The 11,829-nt window shown below is 27.2% G+C and overlaps 1 protein-coding gene across 1 annotated transcript; it reads left to right on the forward strand.

Moving 5' to 3' along the window:
- Positions 1-6,051: 6,051 nt before the first annotated feature.
- LOC127277831 (uncharacterized) lies at positions 6,052-11,290 on the forward strand. Its single transcript, XM_051299223.1, has 6 exons — positions 6,052-6,106; positions 6,198-6,319; positions 6,723-6,800; positions 8,038-8,115; positions 10,011-10,247; positions 11,120-11,290. Exons 1-6 carry the CDS (start codon positions 6,052-6,054, stop codon positions 11,288-11,290), a joined length of 741 nt encoding a protein of 246 aa, XP_051155180.1.
- Positions 11,291-11,829: the final 539 nt, after the last annotated feature.

Genomic DNA, 11,829 nt, shown 5'->3' on the forward strand with positions numbered 1-11,829 from the left:
GAATTTTTCAAAATATTTTTTTTATTTTTTGTAGTGATGATAGTTAAAACTTGATATGATATTTTAATTTATTACAAGCTAGTACTGTAAATATATGAAAAATTTGAATCATTAAACATTGGTTTATATTACGATAACTATAGCCAGCTCTCCTGAGTATTTCCTTTCTGTGCACTACATAATTCAAGTCCAGTTCGGTAAAACTTATGTACAATTCTAATCGTATTTGTTTTCAGGATTGAAGTACTTTTTTATGAACTTATACCTTTTATTTATATATATATATTATTATTATTATTACACAGTCTTTTTTCAATTTTTCAGAAAACATAATAAAAATTATTTTAATTCATTAACTATTATTAGAGGTGAAATAAACAAAAAATTGAATTTTGCTCAGATGTATTTTCAAACTAAATCATATTTTTAAATTAAATTTTAGGGAAAATAATTTATTTTTAATATACAAACAAAATAATTTTTTTTCATTAATTTGTTTCTATTTAAATCACAAATAAATTTTAAATAAAAATTTCAGAAAAAATGAATTAATTACTTAAAAAAATAAGTTTGCTTCCTAATTTTGTCATATGTAGTCTTAAAATTAGTTGTCATATTCAGAAATAATTGAATCTAAATTATTTTATTTTTTTTTCAATAAATTGTTTGAACGTTTCTCACAAGCGGTAAACTAAAATCCTGGTTAATATATAAGGACAGGTCAAACCTTCTGAAGCAATGTAAAGCGAGCGATTATATGTATTGCGTTATTTTATATGTATGCGTTTAGTATGTATTACGTTAAATAAAAATGTGTTGCGTGTATTAGGTGTAAGGTTAACATGATGTACTGTTTCAATTCGTATATAAGAGTATCAAATTGTAAACCATCAGAGAATCATTAAAGTAGGTGAATTGAGATTTCCAGTAATGGTAATATTTATTTTTTATATTTCTGCCTCAAGTTTTACCGAACTCTTCATTAATAATTTAAATAATTTATGAAATTTCAATTCTGATTTATCAAAAACAGACCTTAATATTCTTAGCTATTGTTCTAGTTTATGTACTGCCAGTACTTTACGGTTTCCCGAACTGAACTTGAGACACTAATATATGTGTTGTAATATTTTATGCCTTTTGCATTACAGTTTTATGAAATTCATTTTACTGTACTAATTATTGAAAATTACCGTTTTGCTGTTTTATCCCAATTTTACCGAACTAAGTTCAGTAAAACTCTCGGAACAAATTTTCTCCGTGTAAATTTGATCATACAAAAGCCTTAAAAAAATATTTTAAAAAATTTTGCATTAAAAAAATTTAATATTCAAATAAACTTATTAATTCTTAATCCAAATTTCGGTTTCTTTTCAATTGTCAAAGATTAATGGTATGAAAAACGTCCCTTAAGACAAGAGATATTGAGGCATATCCCTGATGTGTTCTATAAATGAGGCTCCAGATCACAGTGGTAAAATTAAAAACACTTTATCAATAACTTTTCAACAAGAAGAAATTGTAAGAAATTAAAACAGTTTAAACAATTAAAAGACATTCTAAAATATATATTCAATATCCTGGTAATATGAGACGTCTGGATGAATACTACAAAATTTGAATGGTCCAAAGTTGATTTAAGTAGATGAGTCAGATGTAAAAGTCAAATAAAGGTAAGTACCTTTTTAATTGAACAAGTATTTGGTTTCCAAAAATAAATGGCGAATGGTTATTATTTATAAACTTTTGTTATGCCTTGTTTTTTTCAATGTAGTTATATTTATTTGTGTTCTCTTTATTAGATGTCATTAATTTGTTATAGATTATTATGTGTTTTTAATGTTTCTTGTTTTGTTCGTTAATCAATTAAGTTTTATTTAAATCAATTATAATATTCTAAAAAATAATAATGGATTCATAAAGAAGTAAACAAAATATTTCTTGCATTTTTTACATTTATCATTGTTTACAAACAATTATTTAAAGAGAGTATAAGAAAAGAATAGAAAATTCAAAAAAATATTATGAATATAATATGCAATAAATATTGAATACAAATAATTTTAAGTAATAAATAAATAATATTTTAAAAGTTAAATGACAAGTTCAATATAGTTTAGTAGAATATTTTGCACACTTGGTGAAGGAACTTATTTATTGTCATGATGCCGAGCATTGTAAGAACAATGTTGATAAAAAAAGAAAGTAAAAACATATTTTTTAGCGTTAACAATACCATGAATGATAGTTTGTTACTTATAAAAGTTATAAAATTTGTTCCTTTACTTGTGTCTAATCTGTCACTAATGTCATTGCCCTATTGCTTATTAATTTTATAAATAATGTTATGATAAATTACCAGCAGGACCATTGAAGCTTAGAAAAATTGTTTTGTTTCTTTTCTGCATTTATGGTATGAATATCGAAAATGTGTACAATTAGTCTGTCCTTGTTTAAAAATGTTGGAAAACATCATTCAGAATAGAGGAAAGTGTGATTATATGCTGATTTACATAATCTGAATTTATTGTTAAATTAAAAAAACGTTAATTAATGACAATTAGCGTGTATATTTGTTAAATATATTTATTAATTTAAAACATTGATACAAAAGCAAATTTAAATTTATTAATTTACTTTCTTGATGAATTTTCAGTTTAATTGTTTAGTAATATGTATAAAAAAATTGATCCCAATTTTTCAAAATCATATTTTTTCATTTATTCATACTTACTGCAATTCGCACCCTACCTTCGAGAGTACACTAGAATTTCTTTCCTACTGCTGCTTCTTTATAATCTCAAAATCTTTGCATACATGAAATTACCTTTTATCATTGTCATTCGTTACTTTTAGCAGTATTTAGCAGTATACATATCTTCATAAATTAGTCAACTGCATTTTTTTGAACATTAAAATTGTAATAATGAAAATGTAGTGATACAAAAATGTTTAAACTTTTTAACAAATTGCTATCCATTGTTATTATGGTATAAAAGAATTTAAAATTTTTTTTTTTTATCTTCAGTTGTTCTTACTTTGTTATTTATCTATAAAAATTGTTTATGTAATTGTTTAACCATATTTTTTGTAGGAGTTTTGAAGTTTCTTTTCCTTGGGTATGAGGTCATTCATTAGAGCAATCAGTAAAGTTTAAAAAAATTTCATTGAGAGCAATTTTGATGTCTTTGTGCTCTGCGCTTCAATTGTTTGTTATGCATGTCTTTCAATAAAATGTATATAATTTCAAGTTCATTACTGTCATTTTTCTAATGATTCCTCTCGAAGATTTCTTGTACATTACTTTTCAGAGATGCCTTTAAGTTCGACTGTGTCAAATTTATACGTTTTCAATTTTTCATAGTAACTTATTATTGTAACACGATATAACTTTGAAGTCATACCTGAACAGCTTTGTATATGCAAGAACAATTAGTTCCATAGACTAATTTCAATTTACTATCTATTGTATCTACAAAGTTTACATTCCAAAGCATTTAGATAAAAAATTGTACAATTGTATAACATTTTTAATTATAGCTTGGAACGTTTCGTTTCTTATAAATTAATTTCACTTTGTAAATTTCTATAGGTAATAAAATTAAAGTCGCTCATTTCAAAACATTCGGAATTGTTATTAATTCAAGAAATATAGAATTTAACAAAACTGGCTGTAATATTTTTAGCTTTACTGTATACTAAAGTGGAGTATCTTTTTTGTTTTATGAGAACAAAATCTCTAAGTTTTTAGATAACTTTCTTTGTAGAAAAAAAACTTTGTTTTTTCCTATTTCTGTCTATCTAAATTATTAGATGTAGTAAAAATGTGGTGTATGTAAACTATTGTAATAATTTTTTTTTCGATTTCAGAATTCGTCACAAAATCGATCAATGAAAATACATTTTTAAAGTTATTAATTTCATTTTCAGTTTCAGTTTGAAATATATTATTCTTTAATAACTTGTTTTAGTTAAATCTTTCCAGGGTTAATTGCATATTAGTAAAATAAATGATCATAAAAAGGTTCAAAAACCTGATTAATTGAATAAAAATTCAATGTGTTTAATTAATAATGCAACTTCTCGTTGGCCAAGGTTTTCCAGCCTTATCAGGGTTAATGTTGTTAAGTAAGACACACTTCAATATTTATAAAGGTCTGAAGCACTGTTTTTATAACAAATTAGGTATGATAATAATTTTTAATTTGTTATAAAAAGTGGTGCTTCAGAACTTTATTGATAGAGTGTCCAAGAGCCTTCCGGCAGGATGAAAAGGACTCAGATGAGTCCCTCCGAAATCGCTTTATAAAATTAATATGGATTCAGATAAACAAAAAGAAATATATGTCGTTGGAAAGGTAATGAGACAAGATTTCAGCGCATGCAAGAATCAAGTCTCTAAATTCAAACCCCAAGGCTAGGTAATTAAAAGAAGTTAGGTTTTCCAAAAATTCACATCATTTCTATTTACAGAACGACAAAGCTCGCTCCTGCCGGCAGGACGCTTTTCAACTTTACTTAAAAGACTACCTAGCGATGGGATATAAATTTAAAAATTCGATATTTACATAATCTGAAAGCTTCTGTCTTTACCTTTCCAACGATATATTTTACTTTTTGTTTATCTGCTTCCATATTAATTTTATAGAGTAATTTCGGAGGGCCTCTCGCGTGAGTCTTTTTCAACCGGCCGCAATTACGCTGGACGTGCTATGATGAGTTATATATTGTACAACTATAATTAAATATTGAAATATAAATATTTCTTATTATATAATAATTCAATATAATGTATATTTGAAAAATATAATGTTATAAAAAAATTGCATCCTTCCGGAAGGATGTGTGCCGTCCTGCTGGAAGGATAGCGCCTATGTGCGGATCCGCATCCTTCCGGCAGTACGCAGCCGCCTGTCCAAGCGTCCTTCTGGAAAACCCTTCCGGAAGGATAGGCGCTTGGAAGTTCTATCATTATAAATATGAAAGTTGTTTTTACTTAATAAATTTTAGCCTGATGAGGTGGGCAAACCTTGGCCAACAAAATTTCGCATTCTTGATAAAACAAATTGAATCTTTATTCAACTGCACCTTCCCATGATGATTTATTGTACGAATAAATTATTATTTAAATAGAGTTTTAAAATTACGTTTAACTTTGTGAAATGTTTCAAAAAATTTACAAACCAACATAAGCTTACTTCGATCTATTATTATTTTCGTTTCTAAATATAAATTTGAAAAACATTAAAAAAAGTTTTATATTTATGTTTAACTCCTAGCCTTATCTGTGGCCTAATGACCAATAATCTTTGACCTACTTTCAAGGTTATGTTCACTTCTTAATATTTCTCCTTTCATCTTTGTTTTGCCGTCATTTTAAGGTTATGTGTGTCAATAGACGTACAAAGTTTTGTGGTTAGGTTAGGTCAAGTCATGTCAAAAATAGTTGAATATTACATTCGTTAATTCTTTCTTTAACTACCTATTTCGCAATAGTATAAAGATGCTTTACGTAATTTCGTTTATACACAATATTTTTGCCTGTCAATGACAAGTTAAGTTATCATGAAAAAAATCATTGCTGCAATTGTAACAACAATTTCACTCATAACTACAATTCTGAACCATTTGGAGAAACATTGGAACGATCTACTAATAACGCATATGAATTGTTTGGAATACGAGTTAATACAAAATTTTTAATTTAAAGAATTTCTTCTTTTGTTATGGTTTTGAACTATATGGCTAATTTTCGCTAGCTAATTTATACATAAGAGTAATAAGTTGTTATTTGTGATGTGCTGTGGTGTGTAGATGTGATTTGCATGCTGTAATTGAGTGTTTGGGTCTGTCTTTCTTATTTTTTCCAAGTTTATTGATTTCTTAAGTGCATTATTTATTGTTCGAAATTTAAAGAATATTGTTGTTATTGGTACGAGACAGCAGAGCACTCCATCATAGAGATAGCTGCTCGGTAAAAGAGTAGTGCTCACTTTTAACTCCTAACTCCTGACATTTATTAATTAATGTTTTCATTTGCATCTAGGATATATGAACATTCAAGAAATGGATCAAACACCAACAAAGAAGGTGCCCTTGGAAGAAGGTAAACTACATTATTTTAAGTAACGTATTTTTATGATTATATTATTATGGTAACAGTAAGTAAGTAAAATATTATTATTTCCATTTTGAAGATTGTGGAAGAGGGAAGAGAATTAAAAAAGATAAAAAACTTTTTTCACCCGAAACCAAAACCGCTAAAGATATAGAAAAGGAGAATGCTTCAAATTTAAAATCCAATGTCCGTACCAACAGAGTAAGTCACAAAATGATATGTTATTTTAAATCAACCGCAACAACATTATTTTCAAGTAGAATTTTATTTTTCATTAAAATATGATATGTAGATATTAATTCCATAGACATGTATATTAAAGAAAAATATTAAAGTAAAATATTAAAGTTTTTTAAAATAAACTTTCACAGCTTTTCCAAATTATCAAAACATTTTTTCGTCTTTACAAGTTGTTTCTTATTTGTAACAGCAAATTAACTAGTAACATTTTAATTATTCTATCGGAAAAATATCAAATTAGAGAGAATCAAGTGTGAAATGTAATTATTTCGATACGACTATTTTATAAATTAAAAATTAGCTTTTACGATAATAGCCGAGGTTACTGGTGCACAAAATTTTACATTTTTTAAAAACTTTTTAGAAAAGGTTGCTTAATGCTGAACAAGCAATACTTCAAGAAGAAGATATCGAAAATGCGGAGAACATGATAAAAGAATCAGTAAGCATTGTATATTTCAATTTATAAGCTGCAGTTCTTTAAAAAATCAAATATTTGGTTATGTTGTAATTATTCTTTAAATCTCAATAAGTGATATTTCACTTATTCAGATTTTGAGACAACTGGGCAATCGAATTTGAATCTTGAATGGGTGCATTTCTGAAAACAATACAAAATACAAATGCAAGAAGCCTGATGAAGTGGAATCAAAAGTATATTTTCATGTATTAGCATCATAGCATTGTTCAAGGCTTATTTAAATAGCAAATTAAAAAAATTGAAGTATTTCATTCTGATTGATTGTAAATCACTTTTGTACAATGACATTGAACAGCACATTGTTAAAGCAGTTTTACTAAAATCATTTCATTTAGTTTCCAAAACCCTAGTCATTATCAACTAATTGCAGAATTGACAAAATTCAGGAAATTGTCAAAGAAAATATTTTTTTTCAGAATTTTATAAAGTAGAATATCAAAGAAATGAATGTGGAACTGTTTTTTAAACTGTATAACATTAATTTTTTTAAATTCGTTATTTATAATCTATAATTTTTTGTCAAGGAAAATGTTTTAAATGTCAGAGAAATTAAAAAATTAATTCTTGTTGCAACTCTAAATAGGGCACTAAATTGGATAGCGTAATCAAAGCGAAGTTTAAGACATTTGATATTTTCAAAAACTTTGAAAGCAAATTATAAAAACATGTGCAGATTGCAGTGAATCAAAGAATTATTTTTCAAAATTATTACTTCTAATAATAGTTTCTTTAAAAAATTTTGCTTTTATTTTCATTAATAGTAGCTGTAAGGTTTAAATATATTTGTAAAACATTGAAGTTCCAAAAGTGCGGTATTCAATTACCAATTTTAAAAAATCGAAATCGGGAAAAATGTTTTTTTATTTCAGAAAGATAGGAAAATTAATCAATTTTAAATTTATAATTCCATACCAACCCTGACAAAAATTTTACAATATTTTCCGGTTATTTTGACATTCATTAGGGGATTGTTTTCAGGCGCAAAATCACCCATTAAAAGATATTAAAAATTCATTGACACAGAAAACTTCTGGAAATTTTTATCTTTATTTATTCCCGTCTTATTTAAACTTTCGAAATTAAGTAAAGAGCATGTCTTTAAAATTAGTTTTGCAGTATGTCACTTTTAATTACGATGATACATGTATTTTTAAAAAAATTATTTCCTTGGCTGTAAAAACCACTTCTTAATTTACAGGATAAGAACTGTCATGCGGTGAAAATCCGGACTATTGAAAAGAAAAAAAAGCTCATAACAATAGAAAAGAGCATGCAAGTAAGAATAAATCATAATTTGCATTGTTTAACTTGAAATTAAGAAACGCATTGCTTTTTAATTTCGCCATAAAGATAAGAAAATTTGAAGGTTTAACAGAATTTTTTAATAAAACAACTAAAAACACATTTTCTTCATCAATTGTTAAGTTAAAGTACACTTATTTCAGTTATCGAAAAATTAAAATTTCCAATGACAAAGATGTATTGATTACTGAGCGGCATTGGTTCTTGTACACGTCTCAAAACCCATATCCTAGAGACTACAATTTACAAGTAATAATAATTTATCGATATCATCTTCTAATTATACAAGTAATAAAGTAACTCTTTTTTAACTTCCTTTTAAAATTTTAGAATGAGTTTCTATGCCTTAAACGTATCATTGTAAATATGCAAAATTAAAAAGAATATTTTAAAAATTTGTTTAAATGAAAATAACGATATTTTGTAAACTACCGTATATTTTTTGTAATTTCCAGTATTTTTACTTAATATTGCTTCCATACAGAATAATTGTAATACGATATATTTTCAAGTTCAATTTCTTGATGTACCTTTATATTTCTCGACCTCTGGAATCCAAAAATGACAAATATCTCTAAAAAAGAAAAGATCTGATATGCATGCATGTTTTCAAAATTGTAAATCTCATTGGGGGACAAATAAATAAGTATGTAGTTAAAATTCGCAAACCTAATACAGATCTTATCAATCCAAATAAAATAACATCTTAATACTTATAGAGATCTGTTCATCGAATCTTTTATTTTTGCTTGTTCTTACATATTTGTACGTAAAGTACTAATTTTGAGACCTCGAAAATTTCTTAAAAAACGGGAATTATCATTAAATTTTATCACCAAATTTTAGTACTCCCCCTGTTTTTTTTGAAGGTGATAACGATTGCTAGCAATGGTTGACTTATGGTAAGGGGTTGTCCATAAACTACGTTACCAATTTTTTCAATTTTTAATCCCCCCCTCCTCTAATAGACGTTAGCCTGCCTTTGGGTGAAAAATAGAAAAACATTCATTCTTATTAGGTTATTTGAGATTTTAAAAGTTGTTTAGAGCTGTAACCGTATATAAGCATATAGATTATAATTATTATAAGAGGTATTTAAAATTTTTTTTAGACAAAATACAATTTAAAATGTTTTGATTTTGCTACACATAATTATATTTAAGTTTTCATAAGACGTAGAAATATTTATTCATTATGCAAAAGTAATAATATTTTTGTTCACCTATCGTTGTATCCACAATAAATAAGATATATGTTTAACTTATTATAAAAAATGAAAATAGTAACGTTACTTTTATAAAGCTCCCCCCCTTCATGTTACAAATCGTACTTCTAAGTATGACCCCCTCCCCCTCTAAATTGGTAACATAGTTTATGAACGACCCCTAACTGCTGCTCTGTTAATTAATAAATCTATGCCTGCAAACAAATCTTCAATTAATTTTCTACTTATACATATTGATATACTGTGCAATGAAACACCTCTCTTGCTTTGGACGTCTAAAAGAACCTTTATTCAGTTGCATCTTTGAAACATAATTTTCATTTTGTTTTCTATAATATCGCAAAATTTTGTTAATTTTTATTTTTTTACACTTTTTATTTAATGTGCAGCATGTACAATGAGATCTAAGCACCATTTATTCTTAAAAAGTATTCGCTGATAAAGTTTTTTATCTTCCATTATTAATATTGTAATTTAAATAAATTATGTCTAACACAAAATATGACGAAATTAGAGAATAACATAATTCTCGTTGTTTTAAATTGGTAAATGAAAATAGATTCTCTTAGTCATGCAAATCAAGAGAGGTTCATGTTGCATGGAAATATAGAAATGAATGTAAATAATTTCCCTTATATTTATAGACAGAAGAGACACTACAGACGATGGAAGAGAAAGATATAAAAATAGAAGAATTAGAGAGGTTAATCGAAGGATTAACGGCAACACCACCTGTTCAGGAGTCGAGTGATGCACAGAATGCAATTCTAAGTAGATTAGAATCTCTTCAAGAAGGGCAGAAGAAACTGCTGGAGATCGCTGAAAACAGCTCCCAGAACGAGTCCCAGCAGTTTCAGAGAAATTCGAACAGCACTAGAAAGGTATATTCTCTCTTCTCTTGATTCTTTTTCTTTATTGATTTGTCTCTTACCTCAATTAATTATATATATATATACTAGCTTTCGAGCACGCCTTCTGCGGGCGTCGAAACCTAGTGGTGTGCTACCGGCAGTATTTTGCATAAACAGTATTTTTAAAGAACCATATAAATTTTCTTGATAATCTGAAATGCGCGAATGTTATTTATTTGCAAAATTTTATTTTGAATTAGATAACAATGTAACATAAATTTGCATGACTTTTTTATTTTTGATACTTAAGTGCTGTGCAAATGTATTTCTGTCCGTTGAACACGATCCCGGATCTCAAAGTTGCCTAGCACGTCAGGATTTTGAGGAAAGTGGGTGTAAAAACCCCAAAAAACTTGATTTTGGGAGCGCTCACAAATTATATCTTGCAATTTTTCAAGATTTTCTACCCCTACCACCTCCGTCACGCTATTTTTGATATGTTCTCATACAGAAAATATACATTGTGACACGTTTTTGAAGACCCCCCTCCTTCCCTTCAGACTGTGATATTACTTATGGGCGGTCCCTTTGGCGGTTTTCAAGATTTTTTTAACTTGACGTGCTAGTCTTCAGTGAGGTCTTAAATTATATCTTAAATTCTACACTATAAGACCCATACGATCAAGAGTAAAAGAAAAAAATTAAAGATTTTGTGAAAAGTACGGGTAAAGACTTCAAAGAACGAGTTTTTAGAAATTTTGAAATATTTTTTTCTCTTCAACCTGAAGTATTAAAGAATTTCGTGACCGACTTAAATTAAAGCTTGTTGTAAGTAGTATAAGTTAATTTGTTCTTTCATTTATCTCTCGGTGAATATAACAGTATAACTTCTTTGTGTACAGAGTATAGTCGCTGGAATTGCCATAGACGATGCTTTATTGCTTGAGGCTAAGCACTGCCGAAATTTAAAGGACTGTCTCAAATGCTTAATTTTAGGGTATTATGAACCTGAAAATTATAAGTTTTTGGGCTGTACTAAACCAAATGGAATTAGCGATAACACAGAAAATTAAAAGGTATTAAAATAAGCTGCAACGCTTATTATTTTAATCCAATTTTGCTTATTTTAATCCATTTTGGTATTAAAATGAGCAAAATTGGATTAAAGTAATAAGCGTTGCAGCTTATTTTAATACCTTTTAATTTTCTGTGAAAGATTACATATCTGTTACAATCAAACATTGTCTTGATATTTTAGGTAAGTATACTTAATTAATATTTCTGATTGATATTAAATCACTTTTGACAACTTTCATTACCAAGTATTTTGCAATTTGCTTCTGAACAAACCAGTTTTTGCCCAAATCTAAATTGTACTGTACAAAAAATTCATTCTTAATCAATGTGTATTCATTACAAAACTGAATATTAATCCTTTGGAATTCTGTTATTGCATTCCAACTCGATATTTTTCTAATACAAACACAGTGAATTAAATTAATAATTTACTTTTTATAATTCAATATACTTTTATTTCTGACGGCTTTTTATTTTTTATTTGTTTTTTTATAGAATATTTAGCATCACATTTCACATAACTTTTAAAAGACGG

Source organism: Leptopilina boulardi, unplaced genomic scaffold, assembly GCF_019393585.1.
Source record: "Leptopilina boulardi isolate dan_hultmark-lab unplaced genomic scaffold, ZJU_Lbou_2.1 LbouV2_181, whole genome shotgun sequence".
NCBI lineage: Eukaryota > Metazoa > Arthropoda > Insecta > Hymenoptera > Figitidae > Leptopilina > Leptopilina boulardi.